At 47.5% G+C, this 23,667-nt stretch overlaps 1 protein-coding gene across 3 annotated transcripts in view; it reads right to left on the reverse strand.

Moving 5' to 3' along the window:
• USP37 (ubiquitin specific peptidase 37) overlaps positions 1 to 23,667 on the reverse strand; it is a 724,569-nt gene that overhangs the window by 93,638 nt on the left and 607,264 nt on the right. For all 3 annotated transcript variants that reach the window (XM_069616844.1, XM_069616843.1, XM_069616845.1), the window contains one exon: positions 2,779 to 2,848. In XM_069616844.1, the coding sequence (XP_069472945.1) occupies positions 2,779 to 2,848 (70 nt within the window). The remainder of the gene's footprint in view (positions 1 to 2,778; positions 2,849 to 23,667) is intronic.

Consider the following 23,667-nt stretch of genomic DNA (forward strand, 5'->3'; position numbering starts at 1 on the left):
ATGGAACCTGGCCTCATGACTGAGTGGTAGCGGCTGCGGTGTTGCCCGAGGCAAACAGGCAACTGCCTGAGCGGCCTTGGCACCTCGAGTACCTTGTTTTCCACCTCTGGCACTCTTACGGTGGCCTCTGACTGCTAGCGCCTCTCGCTTTACTGAAGGACAAGTAATAGCGAAAGGAACTTCCCCTCCATTCTTGTCCCCTAGGACAAAAAAAGGCAGAGGTTGCCGAACTGCAGCGCCCAACGACTTCGCTGCAGCTTTGGAGGTCTGCAACCTCTTAAGGCTCGTCAGCCTTGCTGCCAAAAAGATGCTCACCGTCAAAGGGCATGTTGAGGAGCCGGGACTGCACATCAGGAGCGAACCCAGACTTCCGCAACCCCGCAAACCTGCGTATTACGGTGCTCGCCGCCATGGACCGGCTGACACAATCTGTCATGTCCAAACCCGACTGAACGGCCTCACACGTGGCATCCTTGCCATCCTGAACCATAGCAAGGAAACCATCCCGTTCGTCCCCTTCGGGAATATGTTCAGCCGCTAATGCAACACAGTTCCACAGAGTGTGTGTGAAACGAGACGAGGCACATATGGAGTTGTCCACCTGAAGCACCATACCCCCTGAAGAAAACAATTTCTTCGCCCAGCCATCAAAACGTTTGTCGTCCCTATCCGGAGGGATGGTAGGATACGCTGCTTGCTTTGCCGGGGCCGTAGCCGCCTGCACCACCAAACTCTCCGGAGTGGGGTGCCTGGACACGTAGCACGGGTCGCTACTGGCTGGATGGTATTTTCGCGACAAAGACTTGCCCACTGCCGTGAGAATCTCCAGAGCAGTCCAAGCCGCCGCCACCCTTCTCTGCAGAGCCATATGAAACGGCAATACCGGGTCAGTGGGGGGACCAAGATCAAGGATGTCCGTGAGATCATCCTGAACGAACTCCCCTGGGGGAGCCGACCAACCCAAGTACTCAGTGACCCGAGACATAAGGCGTCGATATGAAGAATCGGCATGAGTGCCAGGCTCCGGCCTACAAAACTCCACCTCCGGAGAGGTGTCCAGTCCACTGGCATCATGCAGCGACTGCCTCAGGTCATCAAACTGGCTATGGCCCGAGATAAGCTCATCTGGTACCGTAACCGGAACCAAGCCATCAGAGCCTTCATCACCCTCTAAAATGTACTCCAGGCGGTGAGAGGAAGACATCTGGGGACCAAAGCTGTGCCTGACCTTAGCCAGAGCCTTTCTAGGGGCTAACCCCGTGCCACCGGGCCCCCTTCCGACACCACCGCCTTGAAAGGTGTCGAGGGCGCCGAACGAGTCAGCGTTGACAGAAACTGCGTCGACGTCGAGCGAATTAGCGTCAACGTCAGCTGCAGCGCCGCCAGCATCGACGGCGTCGACGCAGGCCTCGAAGCCAGAGCTCCGAGCGTGTCTCGACGACCTAGGCGCCGACAGCCTCGACGAACCCCTCGGAGGCAGAGCCTCGAGAAATCGTTGACTACCTCGGCACCACAGGAGTCGACATCTTCCAAGACGGCACAGGATCACGCCGTGTCGAGGACCGGGACCTGGAACGGGCATCGCGAGAACGGCTACCCTTGTCCGAGCAGGACCTCTCCCGCGAGCCGTGCCGCCCACCCAAGCCCGAAGGCGTACGAGCGGCATCTCTCGACCGGTGCCGATGGACCCCACTCGGAGGCGCGGATGGACCGGTGCCCTGTGATTCAAGAATCGCTAGCATCTGCTTCCCGAAGGAAGCCCATTCCTCCTGTGTCGCTTGCATGGTGGGATAAGCGACCCGCCGACGGGCGGAGTCCTCAGAAGAGGACGGGGGAGGCGACCGATGCCGGCGCTTCCGGGAATGCCTCGAAGAGGCGGAGGAGTGGCAAGACCGAATGCTGGAAGGAGACCCACTGGACTTAGACGATGACGGGGAGAGTCGCCTCTCGAGTCATCTGTCGAAAGCCCCGTAGACCTCGACTTCCGGGGCTCAGACACCCAACCTACCAACAGCTTCTTCTTGCGTTCCCGCAAGGCCTTGGCCGTGAGCGACTGGCAGTCGACACAGTTGTCCGTATCGTGGGCCTCCCCCTGAGGCACCAGAGGCAGGCTTCGTGCGAGTCCGTGACCGACATCTTGGACCCACAGTCCCCGCATTTCTTGAAGCCCGGACGCGGGGTTGAAGATGAAGAAGACATCGCCATGAACAGGTCTTCACAACAAAACCAAACAGGTTCAACGAACCGAGAAGAAAACAGCAAACTCCAAAGAGTCGAGGCGTACCGAGATTCACGAAGCGAACACGTTCGCGGAAAAAACGGAACTGAGGTTATGGGCGTTGTGCGTCCTACTTATCACATCGGGTGAAGTCGGCCGTCGGAGGAGGTCCTTGGGGACGGCGCATCGACGCAGGACACAGGCACCGAAGATTTTCCGAAGCAGCACAGCTGTGGACATTACCTGTCATAGATATGGAATACGTTGGAGGACCCAATCCCCTTGAAAGGAGAGTTTTCAATGGCTGCTCACCGCACCCCAATTGCGTTTGTAGCCAGATTTAAAAAAAATAAAATAAATTAGAGTAAGGCGACGGTTCCTTTTTTTGGGGCACGGTTTCTTTAATGTCCCAGTTCACCCTCGTTTAGTCAGAGGATGCAGTCAATCCCTGCTCCATTCAGTCAACTTCTCATCCCTGCTACAATCATGAATGCCAGGACAAATGAAACTAAAAAGCCTTTGAAAAACCAAATAAGACAATATAAAATTGAGTTTCATACCAGAGGATGAGCTGCTTCCAATGTGGCTCACTATGCTAATAAGACGATATGAATGCGGCAAATCGCCAGTCTGCAAGGAAACAAAAAGCATATTAGGTCATTACATTGGTCAAATTGACTTGGTGGAATACATTACCTTCAAATGTTTTCTTTTGAAGGATTTGGTGATCGAGCCTTAATAAAATAAAATCCTCCCTATTTCTGGGGCCCAGACACACGAACCAACGTGGTTCACAGCAACGCTCAGGTTTTTTGTTTTCTTTTAATGGCATAGTAAATACCTTCAATTGTCGAACAATAAGGTAAGGTCCACACAACATGAGTAAAAATAGTCTTAATTCTTATTAGGGCTGTGCTGAATAGCATATTTAGCATTCGGGTGAATAGTTTGTCAACTATTCGGCCAAGGCAGAATATGAAGCCGAATAGTTACTTTATTTAATAAATCATGTTCCAAACATTAAAACACTTGCTAAAAAATAATTAAGCACCATTTTCAATGCATTCTATACTTCATTTACTTCTCTTCATTGGAATCAATGTAGCATCCATATTTAAAGTATAAAAGCCAGAAAAAAGATTTAACCAAAATGGAGACCAAATGTACAGAAGGTTGTTCATATTAATAACCTGTGCCAGTCAAAGTAGGAGGCTTCACAAATGCAAAACCTGTCAACCATGCCATCCGGCTCAACCGTCTCCGTGATAACCTGGGTAGGCTCTGGCGTGGCTGACTTCTTTCCTTTCCAATCGACCCTCCCAGGTCCAACTTGGGTCCTTCCTCTCTGACGTCTTCTCCACCTGTGGTGTTCCCCAGGGATCTAATCTCTCTCCCTGGCTTTTCAACCAGTATCCGTCACTCCTTGCCCACTGCATCGCCACCCTCTGCCCCAACTTTCAGTGCTATGCAGACGATACCCAGCTCATTTTCAGGCTACCCTCGGCCTCCTCCTCTCCTCCCCTCATCTCTGACTGACTGCTATCCAGGAATGGTGTGCCGCCAATGACCTCTGCCTTAATGCCAGTAAGACTGAGATTCTACTCATCGGCACACCCACTCCCTCCTTCCCTGCAGTGCTCTGGCCGGCCTCTCTTGGCCCTCTTCCTGCTCCTACCTGCAAGGCTAAAAACCTCAGGGTCATTTTCGACTCTACACTCTCCTTCTCGCCTCACATATCTGACGTCTCTAAGAAGTCACACTACCAGCTGCACCTCCTCAGAGGTATTCTTCCCTTCCTCTCCTTCCCCCAGAAGCTCACCGTCTCCCGAGCCCTGGTTCTCTCGAAGCTGGATTACTGTAACAGCCTCTATCTTAATCTGCCTGCCTCCACTCTCCGCCCTCTGCAACTCATCCAGAACAGAACTGCGAGACTTGTCCTTGGCCTCAAGCCCAGGGACCGTATGTCTACAGAACTGAAATCTCTACACTGGCTCCCAGTGGCTGCGAGGATTAAGTTCAAAACCCTCTGCATTATCCACAAGGCCTTCTGGGGCCTGGGGCCAAAATACCTTCAACTCTCTCTTCCTAAATATCTTCCTTCCCGAGCCCTTCGCTCATCTGTCTCCAACTCCCTCAGGGTCAGCCGCTTCTCAAGGCAACGAGCTGGGGGAGGATCTCTCTCCGCGGCAGGGGCCTCCCTCTGGAACAGCCTCCCTGCCTCCCTGAAACTTGAGAACCATCTCCGGTTCCGGAAGCACCTCAAAACCTTCCTTTTGCTTCTGCTTTCTCTGTCCCTCTCCCCTGCTAAATTCTACACTGAAATTGCACCGAATCTGCAACTGGGCCACTCACCGACCTCGGTCCTGGGCCCAGCCACTCTCCACTTGCACTGCCTCCCCCTCGCATCCCCTGCACTGCGTGACTGTCTCTGTATCCCTACAGCCCCCCCCTTCCCAGCACTTGTCTGCACTTACCTTGCACTTGCCACCAGCTGGCCCTATTTATTTTTATTCTACTTACTTGTACTGCACTTCCCCCTCCCCTTCCCCTTGCACTTTTCCCTTCACCTACCCCTGCACTTGCGCGGTCTGATTGATACCTGGCCTAGTAGGATCGTTGTCTGTCTTCCCTTTGTTCCCCCCCTCCCTGCCTCGTCGTGCCTTGAAACACTTGTGTATAGGCGCGTTCCAAATGCCAGATCATATAATATCAAAAGGACTAGGTTGCGATGAACAACGTGGATATTGCAATTTGCAACTGCCTTTGTGAATCAGACGCATTTCATTTTCTATCCAGTTGCCAAGTCGATGCGGTGCAAAGTGTTTCGAAACTTCTTTGCAGCACACATGGACATTTATAAAATGGTTCATGTTGGCTCATGCAGGACACAAGTCAAGAGGAAATCTGAAAAGCGTGAACTCAATCTCAACTATTCACCCCACCCCCTCATAGGCCAAACAAAGGAGGACTCTCCCCGAGAGGCTGTTGGTGTTTGGTGAATGGGTAAGCACCAGTTCATTTATTACAACCGATTTTGCACATCATGTCTAACTCTTCATTGCATTAAAATAAAATACGAAAAATATAATTCTGGATCATACATAAGGGACATTTGTTTATGTAACTGATTGCCACCAAAACAATTATAGCAGCACTTACATATACTTTAAGATTTACTTCATACTTGGTCGAAAATAGTCCCATTCTAACCAATATATTTGCTGCAGTTTTCCACCAAATGTGCTGTTGCTTTTGTCAATTTCAACTTTTTGCCTGTGTAGTGCTGTCTTTGTTTTGATTTGTTTTGGCAATAAAGAACGCTGCTTGGATAGTTAAGCGTGTCAAAGAAGCAGCAACCCTGAATTAGTGGCCTGCAGGTTGCACATGATGCAGCCTTTCATTCTTCAAAGGGTAATTTCACTGCAACGTGGGATAAATTGAGAATGGTATGGTCGGATGATCTAAATATGTATTTTACGGACAGGAAATGGAATATATTCTTAGGGTAAGTGCCAATGTGGGTACGGATTTGAACTTGCGTCTGATTAGACGGAAGGTGGTGGGTAAGGTGTACTGGACACCAGTTAAAATGTATAAACTGGGATTACAAACTGATAATCTATGTTGGGGATGTGGAAATGATGTTGGTACCCTTATGCATCTTCTATGGGATTGCTCTAGAGTTTGGACATTCTGGACTGATGCGATTGATAGAATTGATTTAATTTTGGATGTAGCCTTACAGAGAGCGGGTGGGAACATTATCTTATTTCTACATCGAGGTAGGTGTAGGCGTTCTTTGAAAAATAGTGGTTGGATAAATAAGGCTTTATTGGTGGCCATAAGACTGATCCTTCGAGTTTGGAAAACTAGGAAGAAGCCTAGAGTTGAAGATTGGTTAATTGATTTGTCCACCTTATCGAATTTTGAAACGTTCTCATTTAGAGTGAAAGACAAGAGGTGTACAATATGTTTTGGGGTCCATTCAATGCCTTGTATGATTGACTATACAGGCTGCGGATTAGGGAAGGGGAAAAGAGGGGAAAGAATTCTTTTTTCTTCTTCTCACCATTATACTTTTTGGGGGATTTGGTTTGGTGTCTGTGTGTTGTTGGTGTTTGTGTGTATGTTCTATGTTAAATGTTTTTATTGACTGTTGGTCTTTTGCTCTTATTGTTTACAAAAATGAAAATGTTCTTAGTATGTCGGAGGGATCATTTGATTATGCGGTTTATTGATATGTTCTTTAATTGAATAATTTTGATTTGTGTTCTCTGGTTCACTATTCCTTTCTGTATTTGATTCTTCTGCGATTTAATTTAATGGCATACTAATAAAGAGATTTAATAATTTTTTTTTAAAAAAGGGTAATTTCAAAAGCATTACATTTCTACTACACAGCAATATATATAAAACAGACTGGTGTGCAAACGTCCAAGGAAACCTGGTCTATATAATGAACTTCAGCCCTCTGGAGGCTTTGAGTGAGCTTTGCAAGATCGTCCTGTCTCCACTACCTCGTCCACTTGTGTTCATGCTCACTTCTTTAAAAGAGGCTATTCTGACCTGCCCTTCCCTATCCCCCTCAGAACGCTGTCTGTATCCCTCTTGCCCCTGCATTCAAATGTTGCTAGAAGTGATTAAACAGCAAAATGAGATGGGTGGTGGAGGGTTGAGGGAATGGGCCAGTCTGCTTTGTTTCAACTCCAGGCATTTACGAGGATTCAATTTTACCTGTGGACATCCTCTTATTATGTTATTGTATTCATATTGTCCTTTGGAGACTGCTTCTATCATGTGCAGAAGTACCTGCATTTGTCTTTGTTATTGCAAAATCAATATAAAGTAGTGCTAAAAAAACCAGCAATTATGTCCTTCACCCATTTCTGAGTAAACAATTGTCCACCATCACTTGTGCTGATGGAAAGGTGCATCTCAGACTGCTCTGTTTCTCTGTCACCTTGGCAGTACCAAGACCAGCTGTTAATATCTTTAGCATTTTGTTCTTTTGACAATTTTGATAAACAAGCGTGTGAAGGGGCTTAACATTTAGGAGAGCCAAAGCACATCTCCAAACCCCTTTCATATATTAACTAGACAGAAAGGCCCTAAATACACACTCTCATTCGAGAATTGCTTTATGTCAGAGTTGAACCCACTGCCACTTGCCCAACCAAATTATAAACGCTTTAAAAGGAAACATTTCAGAGGAATAGTCCTATGTTTTGCAGAACAAAAAGGCAATGTAATCACTACTACGTGATAGTTAATTTTTTTAATTTCTCGTTAAAGCAGAATCAATTTCTGGCTCTGGTTGCCTTCATTGTCAGATTGCTCAGAGTAGGTGGTGGTCTCTGTGTGGTCTGGGGAGGTGTGAGTCCATGCAGGGATTTATGCTTAGTAGGGATGGGCAAGCAAAATTCCAAGTAGTGGATTTGTGTTGTTGGGGTGGGAGGTGGAATGCCATGTATGGTATTTGTGTTAGGGGGTGAAAGGCCTCAAGTAGGAAGTTTGTGGTGGCGTTGGGGAGGCAGGATGCCAGTAATGGGGGCTTGCACTGTAGGCCGGCAGAGGGTCAGCAATGGTGTTTTTGGTTCCAAGACTTACATGCACATTTTGCCGGTTCATCACAAGCTTGTCACTTTGAGCCAAGCCGGACTTTAAAGCTCGGCCCGGACTTGGCCCTTCCCAGGAATTCTCTGGCTCTACCAATTCTCCATCCTACAAATTCCACCCACAGAGTAGAACTCTCTGACTCCATCACACACAGTCCTTACACCTTTCTTTACCCGCTGTCACACACTGGCCAACTTTGGAACTGGAGAGATTACCCAACATAAATTCCTCCGAGAAGCTTGTTAGGTGGGGGCATATACTCTTACATAACCGAAACCTGATAGTCTCCACTACCTATTGTGAATTCTTAATGTTTCACCATGGGCATGCCCCATAGGAACAAATGCTGCTCACTTTTCACCTCGCCAGTCCTTCTCACCAATGCACAAACATATGCACCTTATCATTCCTGATAAAACATGAGATAATAGTAAACTCAGGATTCAAGTCCTTAAAAAACAGAAAGGGGACTATGACGTACACAATGGGAAGTGACAAGACAGCAACTGAACGTATCCTAAAGTAAAAAATGCACTTTTTTCAGTTGGTCTTTTACAACTAAAGAAAGTGCACACTGCAAATAAACATTTGTCAAAGGATTTTTTTTACCTGTATTGTTGCTGCCCAAGTATAAAAGATGAGCACCTTTTATGTCTAAGAATCTGTAACAAAACATGCCCTGTAGAGCAGATTACAATACAAGATACTTTAAAGCTGTGCGATAACAATTTGTACAAGTGCACAGTAAAATACCCCTTCAGAATATGATCTAAGATGCAGAAAGTGGTCTAAAGGGTCATATAATGTTCTAAGTCACAGAAGTCCCACTGGACTATTTGGAATACAAGCAGGATTTAGAAGCAACATTGGGTCTTGAGTCTACGGGCCTAAGGAACCAAACAATGCTATCCGACAGATGCAAGTAGAGGATTCACAAATGGCACCCTGAAAGCAGTTCAGACCCAAAGAACCACCCGCACAGAATCAGACTACAGTTTGAGTTTCACTTGCAGTACAGGAGATTCCAGAGGTGGGTGATGACACCACCAGTAAGGGAGGTCACAGTTCGATTCTGGATAAACCAGATAAGCACAGGAGTCCTACAGCTATGGTAGAAGGGAACAGGCGTTCACAGGTAAATCAGGGGAACTACAAGCAGAACATACCTGAAACCAAAGGAAGACATTGCAGCAGGTAAGGGCATGGTTGTCAGCAGGATGAGTGAGGTCAAAAACAGAAGTTCCTAATTCAGGAGGATCCACCCTGAGAGACCAGTTGAGGTCAGAGTCTGCTAGAGTATGTTTTCCGTTTTGCAGCTTTTCCTCTACTGATTTGAATGAACCCCATGCATATCCATCAATGGCATGGTACCCTTGATGCTTTTGGGGAAGATCACCTGCTCACCAAGTTTTGGGAGCAGTGGTCAGTAGCCCCAGGCAACCCATGCAGGAAGAGTTTCTCCCGTTTACTACTTCCTGTGTTTTTTACTTTGTAACACAAGCCACCTTCGGTGGAGTGTTACAGGGGCATGGCCCCCGTTCCGCCTAGCACTATTGTTGGTACATTGTAGAAGTACACAGGAAAGCCTGGTGGCAGTGAACATGTGTCACTCCCCCACCCCCAACCATGTGCACTACTGTGCACCTTTTCTACAGCAATAATGTATTTTCTGTACCATATTCTAGTACAGAGCCCTGTCTTTTGTGGCATCTTGCATTATTGGGTCTTCTTGCCCTCAGAAGCTGAAACCTGCCCAATCAGGTCACGCACTTTCATGGGATACAGCCTCACGTTCCTGGTCCTCGCTGTGTGCGTGCCTAGATATGGGAAAGGGATGGTTCTAATCCACTTTTTAGCCAGTGGATGTCTGTTGCTGGGAAGATGTGAGGCCTTTAGGTCTATGAATGAGTAGCCACTAACTGAAAGGTGCAGATTCTTCCCATTGGTTGTCTGGGACAACCCCCACTTTAGATTCTGGAGAAGAGGCTCTGAAGTCGTTCAAGAGGTTGTCCACTGGAACCAAGATTTCAAAGAAAAACTATACTGGAGCTAAGAGCCAGAGCACTACTGCCAAGGGAACAAGCATTCCCAAAGCTAGTCACTAGGGAAGCAATAATTTACTAACCTGTAACTCTGGTTCTACAGCATGGTCATCTTTCAGATTCACATGCTGTTTAATAATCAGGCTGGGAAATTAACATTAAGCAGTTTCAAACACAAGAAACTGCATTCACTTTAGTGCTCTTAGTGTTGCTTTGGGTCATTCACCCTTCAGTCAAGAGGCAGTGCTTTTCCTCAGCTCCACCAATGGAGGACATCTTCACATTCGTATAGTGCATGTCATAGTGCAAAGATGAGCTACATGCGGGCTAGGCGGGAGGGTTGCATGTTAATCTATGTACAGGTAACTTATTCCTTCTCCAGCATTGGATCCTTCATAGATTTACATACTGTGGAATAGATTACAAAGCAGTACAACTGCATTAATATGAACGTACATGTACATGAGGAAAACAGACTTCATAGGACTGCTTGTCTAGTAATGGACTTCTCCACAGAGCTTTGTTAAATCTAGTAAAACTTAGTGAAGGTATACCTCCACGTAGCCGCCCAGCAAATGTCGGGCAGCGGCACCCCTGCCAGAAGAATAGCTGTAGACTAGACTGCTCTCATAGAATGCGCATGCGGCCTACCAGGAAGCGACCTGTTAGCATGTTGAAGGCAGAGAGCAATATCAGCGATCCCTCCGATGTTCGATGGCTGTACAAATTGCGGTCAAAACCAACAAATAGGAGAGAACACTCCATAGACCAAGAACAGGATCAGAATTAAGGATCCTCAGCAAGTAAGCTGCATGCTAACCAGAACACGTACATCCTTTTTTATCATGACACATGGGTCAGAATTGAGTCCTGAAGATGGTCAAAAGACCGAAATGCATTGGACAACCTATGACCACACATGTCTCTGAAAATAAAGAACTTCTTTTGAGCTATACCACAGTCAAGAAGATTCAATATATGAAATGTTTGAATAATTGAAATGAATTGCTACAATATATGAATCAAATTTATAGAAATATTATGTATTGAATTACACACAAGGTCCTTCAACTTTCTAGGACATCATACCTAGGATCCATTTGTCCATCAATATTACCATATCTCACTATGCATGCGAGGCTTTTTGGCAACAGTACCACAGACCTACCTTAGATAATTTAGAAGTAAAACACGTACTTTACAACAATTAGCAGTGCCCACTCACCTAATCTCGTACTCAGAAAGCATTATACACAGTCATTTGAAAATGGAAGCTTTAGAAAGACCCTGGCCAGTAGCAGGAGGCCCAAAAGCAACAGATGAGACTATTTTCAGAAAGGCTTGGTAAGATCAACTTAGTCATACAAAGGTCTGGGAGGACCTGTGCCTCGGAGGATAGGAGTCGACATTTGGTACTGCCTGGTTTTTGGATGTACAAAATTGTGGTTATGTTTTTCTGTTAACAAAAATATCACCTCTCCACACAGATTAAGCAGGAAAGACGCGAGTGACCAGAACATTGCGATGAGCTCCAAACCAATGATTTTTAGAGACTTGCCAGTGGCCTATAGAGTGAAAATGTAGCCTCCATTCAGAAGTCGGTTAGAATTAATTGGTGGCCTGGGATTGTGAAAGAAACCCTGCTAGTTTGAGATCTCATTGCACCAACATAGCATGTTGCAAACGGGACTGCTTCGGAAGAGCTTGCCGTCCGTCCCAATGTCTGGAGATCTGATTCCAACAGGCATCCAGGAATTCTTGAGGGGAGCCTGCAATTTCTGATGAGCGGAATGCAGGAGGACAATCGTGCTTGAAAGGGACTATCACTTGTAGCGAGGAAACCCGTTTCAGAGAATGTATTGTGTTGACCCTGTCGGCAGACAGGGTTGCAGTTGAAGTTGGTGTCCAGGAGTGCCCATAGAAATACCATTCGTTGAGACAGAATCATAGACTACTTCTCATAATTGAGTCAAAGCCCAACGATTTTATACTTTCAGTGCCCTTGTGAGCTGTACACCTTGTTTGATGGATGGTGCTACGATCTGCTAGTCGCCCAAATAAGGTTAGACATGGAACCCAGACCTCTCAATATGTACCAAGGCTGGGGCAAGGAATTTTGTAAACCACCATAGGGGCAGACTTGAGGCCAAAGGGGAGGACCTTGAATTTAAAGTGGCAGCCTGCTACCGTGAAACACAGGAACCTGCAAGGATGGTGGTGAATGGGGACATGGAACTGGGCGTCAATGTCCAGGGATGATGGCATGTCTGCCTTGACAAGCTGGCTGAAAGTCTTTTGTAGTGTAACCATTTGAACTGACAGACGAGAAATTTGTAGAGTTCGAGAATGGGTCTCCACCCACCCGGCTTTTTGCAAACCAGGCAATATTGCAAGTAGATGCCCCAATTCCTCTGAGAACGCTCTATAGTTACCTTGGAAAAGAGCAATAGCACTTCTAGTTGAAGCGCGTTAAGATGCTTTTCCGGCTTGCTGGCAGGGGGTTGTTGGGGACCTTTGTACAAATTAGAGGGTGTGGCCATAGGCCACCATTGAAAACACCCAATTGTCTGATGTTATTTGCTTCCATTGCTGTTGGAATGAAGAAAGGCACCCCCCACTGGAGTGCAAGTGTGGTGCTGGACAGAAGTCAAACCTGTTTGTGGGACTGGCCATGGGGCTGAGAAGAGCAACACCTGTGGGGAGCTTTATACTGCTTGGCGGAGGCATACGACATCCCCCTTTGTGGGTTATGTTGAAAAGTATTCTCTGCCGAATCTTAGGAAGCAGTGTTGCTTAAAGTGAAAGGGCTTCCTTTGCTGCAGAATGCAGAGCAATACAGCCATGTCAGTCAATCTTAATGAGTATCATCGACTTTACCAAAAAGGTAATCTGTCGAATACCACATAAACAGCTCTCGCCTGTACATAAAGCCTAAAATGTGTGGCCTTCAGCAAACATTGGTACCGCAAGACTGCACAGTTGCTCATTTGGCTGAATCCTGTGTCAAGTCACCACTCTTCTGTGCAAGGGAAGGTCCCCATCAAGGCAGTTGGTCAATGAGTATTAGGGAGTTTCAAACAAGTTGCTGTCTGACAGAGCTTGCAAAAGCTCACCTTAGCTGAAAGGGTTACACCTTTTAGTTTAGGCCTGTACCACCCAAACGTTTGGTAGCAATGGCTGATCAGCCAGGCTTGGTCTGAGGAAGAAGGGCTGTAGTAGTGAGGCACACAGTACTTCAAGTAAACACTTAGTCCAAGGAAACAGTGACACTAGTAGCTTTATACAAATATTGATTTATGACATGCATTACTTACCGTAATAGCATTTCTGATTGTATCTGCTTAGATTCACATGCTGTGCATATAGTCCGGCATCTAGTGGTAACCGCAGAGTATTGCATCTAGTCTTTCGAGGATAGAAGGGGGACGTCGGCATAGGCGTGTCTGTAGTAACACTATCGCCAACGTGACATGTAGTGTACCTAGAAATCCTCACATGCCAAGGTCCCTCCGATTATATTTTTTCTGCCGCGAGGGAGCCTTATGACTATTGAGAGATTACATAGAGAGCAGTAGTAAGACGCTTATGTTCCTTCCATCCGAACGGGGCGGAATGGTGGGCGCATGTGAATCTAAGCAGATACAATCATCAGAAACGCTATTATGGTAAGTAAGGCATGTCTTCTGATGCTTGTTAATCTGCTTAGAATCACATGCTGTGCATAGACTAGCGAGCAGTACTCTAGTTGGAGGGGGATGTGAGAAGGAACAGTAGTGAAAAGGTGTCTTAGTACTGTAAGGGAGAATTCTCAGAAATGTGCCAATTCCCTCCACCTTAGAGACCCCCAGCAACTTTGCTGGATTTTGAGGACTTAACCTGGAAAGAGTGCGACCCTTTTTCCCCACTCTCTCGTGTATTTTAATGTGAATTTATCCTCTTTTTGCAGCTCCGGTAAAGCAACCACAGGAGCCATCTTTGACAAAATGGTCCCCGGTCGTCTTTTTTCACCATGTCTTTATGGAAAGGTCCTTCTAGAGATTTTCTCTGCGCGCCAAACCAGGTTTGGTCTCTTTTTTTCATTTCGCCTTGGGCGGGATTCAGGAGTGAAGCCCACATCTGGCTCCAGTGTGTCTGTGGTAGGCAGGAAGTGAGGGAGGTGCCAAAACTGCTTTGTCTCCTAGGAAAACCAAACGCACTGTGTTGATTGGCTAGCTGACTGGCCGGCAAGGACAGCCAGCCTGCTGGGTGAGTGACAGCTAGGCTGGAATGAACGGGAGATAACTAAATAAAAGACAAGTCTTTTGGCTTGGAAGGCAGAGTTGACCACTGGACGAAAGAACCGAAGAAGAGCTTTAAGAGGACGCCTGCTGCAACTCCTGGACTGTTGGTTTGCCCGATAAAGCCCTGCTGCAGTGCCGAAACGCCAAGTTCGCATCGACAGAGAAGCCCCTGCAAGGATGACTTTTCCCTTTGAATTGGTAGAACCAATCAACTTCAAAGTAAGCCACCTGGACATCCATCTCAGAGCTGGTTGAATAGCCACAGAGTTGCTGCTGGAAACCGTAGAGGCAGGGAGAGGAACACCAGATTGTGTGTGTTGCTTTTAAGCTGGCCGAAGATCCTCCAGACTCCCAAGAAGCAGGGCTGACCAAGCCTGAGCCCCTTCAACAGAGTGTGGGACCCCAGAAGCAAGGAAAGTCCACCTCAAAAGCCAGGAACCGCGATGTTCCTATTTGCGGTAGCCACGGGAAGCTGAAACGCGAAACAGCAACTGAAAGTGAAGTTTGCCAGTTGCAAGTTTTGAGTGTCCAAGCACAGGGCAGAAGTCGCAACTGCCCCCCCCCCCCCCCCTCCGACGTCCTACCTCTTGTCCCCACGACTGAGGAACAAGGAACAGTGAGATCTGCAGAGCTGCACAGGAACAGAAGTCATCAGCTGCATCTTTCCTTAATTTCTAAGGTACTGTAAAAAAAAAGTCTAAGAGAACTTGCCTCTTACTGTGGAAGTGCTTGTAACTTCTGAAACTCACAAGTCTAATCAGCTTGTGGCCCTACATTTGATTCTTCTTTTTATCTAAGACTCCCAAGAACTTGTGCAAATACTTTTCCATTTACTTACCACAAGTGATTCATCACATACAAGACTTTTGCCTATTGACTTTGGCTTAGCCTATAGAATTGTATGACTCTTCTAAGAGTATCTGAAAGTATTTTCCCTGCTTAAAAATATTGGTGATCTCTTGTGTTCTAATAACCCTGGCCTTTTACCAACGTTTAAGAGTGTTCTGAATGCCGCAGATAGAATCTGGGGTAAATGGGAACAGACATCACTCAGATCCAGAATGGACAACGAGCTTTGTTGCGCAATTCTGCAAAGGCCACGAACGATTACGTCACTTTTTGAGGCTGCTTGAGAAAGACTAATACGTAAAAGGCCATTTGCTGACTTGTTTGCACCTATTTCTCACAACAACTGTGTCTCTACTTCTGCTTATATCCAGATCATATCAGATTGTACTACTCTGCCTTTTGTATGCAAATTGATATGGTTATGTTTTTGTATTAGCGCACAAAATGCAATAAAAAGTGTTATAAAAAAATAAGAGTGTTCTGAATGCCAACAGTAAGATATTCATGTCCCCAGCATCCTTTTTATTGAAGTCACCTGTGGGTGTAGGTTGTGTCTGTGGGCCATCCCAAAAGGGTCTTTTCCGATTCAGAAACTGAGTGTACAGTATTGAAGTGTATTTGTGTGTTATTATATTGCTCCCTTCTAAAGAAGACTTTATAACCGACTGATAAATTAATAATCGTTTATGCAAGAAACCTTGTGTAAGAGTTTTTGAATACCTGTAACAGAATCTTTGTGTAACTCCACTACTACTCACATTTCTCCTCTTGAGATGAGCCTGGCTGCTCAACACGCTACCAAAACAGTGTAGAACAAGCTTATAGCAAAGGTTGTGTTGTCTCTACCTGTAGTGAGTTGCTTGTAGTGTTCCCAGAAGGTACTGGATTCAAACTTTGCCTAACAAGTACTGCTTGTCCCACCAGAGAATCAGACCTAGAGTGATTGGCTAGGCATTCGTTTTTTGTAAAGGTGTGTATGGAACTCCAGGTTGCCGCTTTGCAAATGGACTCAAGAACAACATTTGCAATGAATGCTATGGACGCACCCGTTCCCAGAGTAGTGTGTGCTCTCGGGTTGAAGGGCAGTTCTCTCTAGGCAAGAGGGTAGCATAGTGTGATGCAATTGACCATCCATTTAGAGATGGTCGATTTAGAGACAGGGCACCTTCTCTACCAGCTGCCAGTGAAACGAAAAAATGGTTTGTTTTTCTTAGTGGTTTAGCAATTTCCAGATAGTACATGACTGCCCTGCGCACATCCATAGTGTGTAGGATTCTTTCTGCCACGTTTGTAGGGTTCTGGAAGAATGTAGGCAGTTCTATAGACCAGTACACATGGAACTTTGAAATTAATTTAGGTGCAAACCTTAGGTGAGTGCGCAGAACTACCATCTCTGAATTTTAACAAAAGGGTCTAGAATAGAAAGGGCCTGTAGTTCACCAACTCTTCGTATAGAAGTGACTGCCACTAGGAAGGCTGTCTTGTAAATGAGTGTTTTAAGGCTTGCTTTGTGCATAGGTCCAAAGGGAGACCACATAGGTCTGATTAATAACACATTTAGGTCCCATTGGGGAGCCGGGTTGGAAATGGAAGATCCATTCTCTAAACCCCTTCCATAAAAGCCTTAATTACTGGGATCTTCCACCATGATACTTTCTGCTGGGATGTAGTGTAGGCTGAAAGTGCAGCTCAATGAACTTTCAGGGAATTGAATGCAAGATCCGAGTCCAGCAGGTGAGTCAGACATAAGAAAATATTTGTAGAAGAACATGCAATGGGATTGATGCCCTTGGGATTACACTAGATGACAAAGCGCTTCCATCTATTAGCGTAGCAATATTTGGTGTTAGGTTTTCCTTGCTTCTTTAAGTATATCCATGCATCTGAGGGAAGCTGGAGATGTCCAAACTATGATTTCAGGAGCCAGGCTGCTAAGTTGAGAGTTTGCGGGCATGGATGGAGAGTTTCCCCCCTGTCCTGAGACACGTACGGGCAAGGGAGTTTCATCAGAGGAAAGACATTTCCATCAGATGGGAGAACTAGGGCTGGCGTACTGTTAGGCAGAAACCTGTGCAGTTCCCTCTGGGACCACTGCAAAAGATTTAAGACTACAGGCGTTTGGCAGTAAACCCACTTGGTAGCAGTCTGTACCACACAGATTCACTGTGGTAGCTGTGGCTGAGCAGTCAGACTTCCCTCAAGAAGAGTTAGGCAGTATATAGAGTATACAAAATAGGTACAGAGGCACAGTAGTACAAGCAAACACTGACCAGAGCTAGGTGTAAAAGTATATGACAATGCATTACTTACCGTAAAAGCATTTGATGGTTGTATCTGCTTAGATTCACATGCTGTGCATAGGTCCGACATCCAGTGGTCACTGTGGAGTATTGCATTTTGTTTTTCGTAGTCGAAAAGGGACGTCGACAAGGCGTGTCTGAAACACTATCCCTATAGTGACGTGCCTTGTACCCACAAACCCTCACGCGTCGAGGTCCCTCTAGTTGTATTTTTCTGCCCTGAGGGAGCCTTCTAGACGTGAGTGAGTACAGAAAAGAGATATAAAAGGAAGTCTATGTTCCTTCCATCCGAGCGGGGAGGAAGGGTGGGCGCATGTGAATCTAAGGAGATACAACCATCAGAAATGCTTTTACGGTAAGTAATGCATGTCTTCTGATGCTTGTTAATCTGCTTAGAATCACATGCTGTGCATAGACTAGCGAGCAGTACCCAGAGTTGGAGGTGGGTTGTGAGAAGGAACAGTAGAGAAAAGATGTCTTAATACTGCCTGTCCCACCAGGGAGTCAGATCTAGAGTGTGCATCTAGACAGTAGTGTTTTGTAAAGGTGTGCACAGAACTCCAGGTAGCCGCTTTGCAGATGGACTCAAGGGGAACATTTGCAATGAATGCTATGGACGCCCCCGTGCCTCGAGTAGAGTGTGCTCTTGGCCTAAAGGGCAGTTCTCTCTTAGCAAGAGTATAGCAGAGAGTGATGCATTGAACAATCCATCTAGAAATAGTGGACTTTGAAACTGCATCCCCTTCTCTTGCTGCCACCGAGACGAAGAACCGATTAGTCTTCCTCAGTGGTCTGGTTCTTTCCATGTAGAACATGACCGCTCTGCGCACATCTAGTGTGTGCAGAGTCCTTTCTCCCAAGTTGGAAGGTTTTTGAAAGAACGTTGGTAGTTCTATAGACTGGTTTACATGGAATTTCCATATGAATTTCGGAGCAAACCTTGGGTGAGTGCGTAGAACCACCTTATCTCTGTGAACTGAAACGAAGGGGTCTAGAACAGAAAGAGCCTGTAGTTCACTTACTGTCCTGATGGAGGTGATAGCTATTAAAAAAGCAGTCTTAAGAGTGAGGTGTTTAAGAGATGCTTTGTGCATGGGTTCGAATGGTGAGCCCATGAGTCTGGTAAGTACCACATTAAGGTCCCATCCGGGAGCTGGGTCAGCTATCGGGGGGTGTATTCTCTTTACTCCCTCCATGAAGGCCTTTATAACAGGGATCTTCCACCACGACACCTTGAGTTGGGAAGTGGTGTATGCAGAAAGTGCCGCTAGGTGGACTTTAATGGAACTGAACACTAGACCTGAATCCAAGAGGTGGGTCAGGTATAGAATATGTGTGGGAGAGCAGTCAATCGGGTTGATGCTTTTACCACTGCACCAGATGACAAATCTCTTCCACTTGCTAGAATAGCAGTGGCGAGTGTTAGGTTTTCTGGCTTCCCTGAGGATGTCCATGCATCTCTGCGGGAGCTGTAGATGTCCGAATTCTATGATCTCAGGAGCCAAGCTGCTAAGTTCATGTTCTGGGGGCATGGATGCAGAGTCCTGCCCTTGTCTTGTGACAGCATGTTGTACGGGCAGGGGAGTTTCACTGGGGGAGATAGAGACATCTCCATAAAGTGAGCGAACCATGGCTGTCGGACCCACATTGGGGCCACCAGTATCATGGTCACTTGTTCCTGGTGCATCTTGTGCACCACCTTGTTGAGAAGGGGAGTCGGGGGGAAAAGCGTAAACAAATTTCCCTGACCATTGCATCGACAGACCGTTCCCCTTGGATTGGTTCTGGGGGTACCTGGAGGCGTAACTTAGGCATTGTGAGTTCTCCAGGGTTGCGAACAGGTCTATTTCTGGGAATCCCCATTGTGTGAAGACGAAGACTATGTCTTCGTGCAGTCGCCATTCGTACTCTTCGGGCAGGGGGAAATCTCTGCTGAGTTTGTGAGTTTGGGATTGAGTTCCCCTGGTACATGTTGTGACAGTAGGAACATGTTTTGTTTGAGAGCCCACTTCCATATATTTTGGGCCAGTTTAGACAGTCCTGGAGAGTGGGTGCCCCCCTGCTTGTTGATGTAGTACATGGCTGTGGTGCTGTCTGTAAGGACCATCACTGTTTTGCCTTGTAGGTGTTCCTGGAAGGCTTTTAGCGCCTTGAACACAGCTAGTAGCTCCAGTAGATTTATGTGTTTGGATGCTACATTCGGAGTCCACACTCCGTGAGCAGTCTGATGGGATAGGTGAGCCCCCCATCCTTGAGGGATGCGTCTGTGGTTAGAGTGGCTTCCGCCGCGGGTGTGGCAAAGGGTTTCCCTTTTTCCAGGTTTTCCTTTGTCCACCACCGTAGCGAGAGAACCAAGGCCTGTGAGACCACCACTAGATCGTCCCATAGTCCGCTGGCCTGACACCACTGGCTGTTGAGCCACTCTGGCATTGGGCACAGGCGCGCGTGAGGTACCAAATAAATACACGACGCCATCATTCCTAGCAAGCGCATTGCTTTGCGTACCGTCACCTCTCGACCGGTCACACATTGAGGGATCTGAAACGGCATGTTTTGGACTCTCTCTTTGGAGGGGAAGACGAGGCCGTCCTTTGTTTGAATTAGAGCCCCTAGGAATTGTTTGATTTGGCTGGGGTCTAAGCTGGACTTCTTTTTGTTGATGGAGAAGCCCAACTGGAACAAAAGGTCTACAGTCTTTTGGGTATTGGAGAAGCACGTTTCGTAAGAATCCCCTGTTATGAGCCAGTCGTCGAGGTAAGGGTAAACTGGGATGGACAACCTGCGCAGGTGGGCCGCTGCCACTGCCAGTACCTTCATGAATACCCTTGGTGCTGATGCTATGCCGAGGGGTAGCACTCTGAACTGGTAGAGTTTGCCCTCTATCATGAACCGGAGGTATCTTCTGTGCGCTGGCAACATTAAAATATGAAAGTATGCATCTTTCATGTCCAATGTTGTCATGTAATCTCCCTGTGAAAGCAGTGGGATCACTTCCTGTAAGGTCACCATACGAAACTTTTGGGGTTTGATAAATTTGTTCGCTGGGCGCAGATCTAATACAGGGCGCATGGTTAGATCCTTTTTGGGTACAAGGAAGTACACTGAATAAATACCTTCCGTTACCTGAGATAGAGGCACGACCTCTATGTCTCCTTTTTCCAGCAGTTGTTGTACTTCTTGGAGAAGGATGGCAAGATGTTCCGGTGTCATGCGTCGTCCCCTCGGGGGTCTGTAAGTTGGGGAACTGTTGAATTCGATGCAGTATCCGTGGGCTACGGTGGAAAGTACCCAGCGGTTGGATGTTATACCCTCCCATGCTGGAAGAAAGGATGTTATCCGGCCCCCGACCGGTGTTGCATGGGAGGGGACGCGAATCTTCGCGTCACTTGGTGTTGTTGAGGGCTTGGGAACCTCTGGGGGTGGACCCCCGACCTCTCCCTTTGTCCCGGCGCTGGCCTCTTTGGCTGTACTGCCCACTATTGGTCTGGTAATTGGTGGCAGGGTACTGTTGCTGCTGATTTTGCTGTTGGCGTTGGCCACGAAAAAAGCGTTTGTTGCCATAGCCGCGTCTGGTAGTGGGCTTAGAGATTTGGTCAAGAGTTTTGATAGTATCGAACTCTTTTTTAGCCATCTCTAGAGCCTCATCCACCGCTTTCCCGAAGAGGTTTGAGTCTTCAACAGGTTTATTTATTAAAGACGCCTGTGTCTCCGGTTTGAACCCTGAGTTGCGCAGCCATACATGGCGTTTTAGGAGTTCTTTACAATACTCTGGTTGACCTGGGTTCCTTCGCCAATAGTTGATAGCAGGCGTGTACGTAGTGGTTCTGGCGCTTCTTCAGCGTCTTTGCGCAGTTTGGCCCACTGCGCATCCGCATAGCGAGCAAAGAATTGTTGTTCGCAATTCTTGCGGAAAAGGCAGCCGAGGATGTGACTCTCTTTGCAAGGGCATATAACCTCTTGCCCTCCTTGTCAGGTGGTGCCTCACTGGTGGAAAGTGGTACCCCTGCCCTCTTCCTTGTATTAGTTACTACCAGGGAATCCGGGATGGAATGTCCCCTGATGTACAGCGGGTCTGAGGGTGAAGGAGTGAAACGTTTTTCAATTCTTGGATTAACCCCTCCGATTAGTGCGGGAGTGGACAGCGAAGGGATGATTCTTCTCTTCACTGAAGCGAGGAGGGGAATGGTCTGGCTGACCGGGGGTTTCTCCTGAATTACTCTTTCCACAAAGTCTAATTCAGGAGAGAGCTCCCCAGTGTCCAGTTGGAAATGTGCTGCTGCTTTGCGCAACAGGGCATTGAATGTGGGCTGATCGTCAATGGGAGACGTGTTCCTAACAGGTGAATTGTCAGGAGGATTTAGGTTCAGGACATCAGTGTCCGAATATACTGATGGGGATTGCCAGGGGTGAGAAGGTCCTTCTTCTGGATTTTCTCCGAAGCCTTCTCCTATAATGTCTGGGCTGTCTTCCAGACCTTTCTCCTGGTTCTGTCCCTCTTCATCGTCCATAAAGTCATCCTCCTCCTCTAAGTAATGTTCCTCCTCAGTGAGGTCATACACATTATGGAAGTCTGAGGCTGTGTCCTGCTGGGGATGGACTAGTCTTGGATATTTGGCCCTGGGGTCCTCCTGAGGCCCTTCTCTTGTTCTCTTGGGAGTGGGAGGGTTCTGGGTATTCATAAACCTCTCCAATCTCTCCATGCAGAGATGGAGCCGTTTCATGGGGTACCCCTGGAGCCTTTCCATGGTTTCATGGGGTACCCCTGAGCGGTCTAGCGGGGGAAAAGTAGGGTCATCTAGCTGAAAACGGCTCGACCTCTCCCATAACGTCGAGGAAAGTGTCCCGTCGTCCTCCGAAAAGCCTTCAGGTGTGCTGGGGGTCCCCCCGACTGAAGGGGGTAGTCCCTGCCTTTCTTCGTGCTTTTTCGGCGTATCTTTCGACCTCTGCGTAGCGCTCGACGTGTCTTTCGGCGTACGCTTCTGGGCGTCGGCTACCACGATCCTCGCCAAGCTCTCAGCGACTCGTTTGTCAGCGGAGGGCTGTGGTTTCGACGTTACGGGTGTCTATCGCTCTACGGCAGCATGCGCTTTCTGCTGATGCGCGCCGGCCGATGATTTGGGGGCGGCGCCCTTATTTGCCGAAAGCCCAGTCGCTGGTCGCGGCTGCGAGAGGGGCTTCGAACCCGAACGGTCCGAGGAGGCCGCCGGTGGAACCTGCGTCTCCTTGGGCGCTGATGGTCTCTTCGTCTTCGACGAAGAGCCATGGGTTGTGTGCTTATGTGTGGTCTTGTGTGCGTCAATGTCGCCGGGGTGTTCATCCCCATAAGCAGGGCGTGAGCCGAGCCCATCGGGGCCGGGGACAGACGACGAAGTGCGCGAGCGCTCTTTAGAGGGGTTTTCGACTTCCGTAGCGGAGGTCGTGTTATCACGTTCCTCGTCACTGTCGGTGGTAGCAGCAGCGGGTGAAGCATCACCTCTTGACCCTACGGTCTTTTAGAGTCTTTGGCTTAAGAAGCCGACAAGCCGTGCAACCCTCTTTGTGATCGAGGGGCAAGCAGCGGTTGCACCATGAATGCTTGTCCTTCCAAGTAAACTTGCCCTTGCAAAGCGGGCAAAACCTAAAAGGGTGTCCTCTCCATAGCCGAGGCAATAAATCGTGATAACCACCCCAAGGGAAAGGAAGGGGAAAAAGGAAAGGCATTCTCAGAAAAGAACCAGAGATGTCCCACGACCCCACTCTCCCTACTGTATATGGCCTGCGAGGCCAGGCCACGTGTTCGGCAACGCCGAAGGATCTCCTCCGCTCGTCCCCTCCGTCGAAGATCTTGCTTGGCGGAGACAGCTTCACAACTGCGTCGAGGGAGGGATCGATATGTTCTATATTAAATAGGAAAACGCCCAAAGGTCGAGGAGATGAAATCTGCAATGTCTCTCGAGGAGCTCCGCGTAAAGGCGACCAGTAACTGGGCGGAAAAAAACAATCTGAGGGACCTCGACGCGTGAGGGATTGTGGGTACAACGCACGTCACTATAGGGATAGTGTTTCAGACACGCCTTGTCGACGTCCCTTTTCGACTACGAAAAACAAAATGCAATACTCCGCAGTGACCACTGGATGTCGGACCTATGCACAGCATGTGATTCTAAGCAGATTAACAAACATCAGAAAATTATTTATTTAAAAGACACTCATTAATTACACTAGCACAGAAAAAGGTAAGTAAGTCAAAACACAGTCACTATTACTTATATGTACATCCCTAGTTATTTGTTGGACAAGTCTAAGTTAACACCACTTATTTCCAAACAGAGGTGAGCGCTTAACGTCAGATGGCACTCCAACAAGTTAGTTAAAAAGGGAGG

The sequence above is a fragment of the Ambystoma mexicanum genome, chromosome 9 (assembly GCF_040938575.1).
Source record: "Ambystoma mexicanum isolate Mex_15411 chromosome 9, UKY_AmexF1_1, whole genome shotgun sequence".
Taxonomy (NCBI): Eukaryota; Metazoa; Chordata; class Amphibia; order Caudata; family Ambystomatidae; genus Ambystoma; species Ambystoma mexicanum.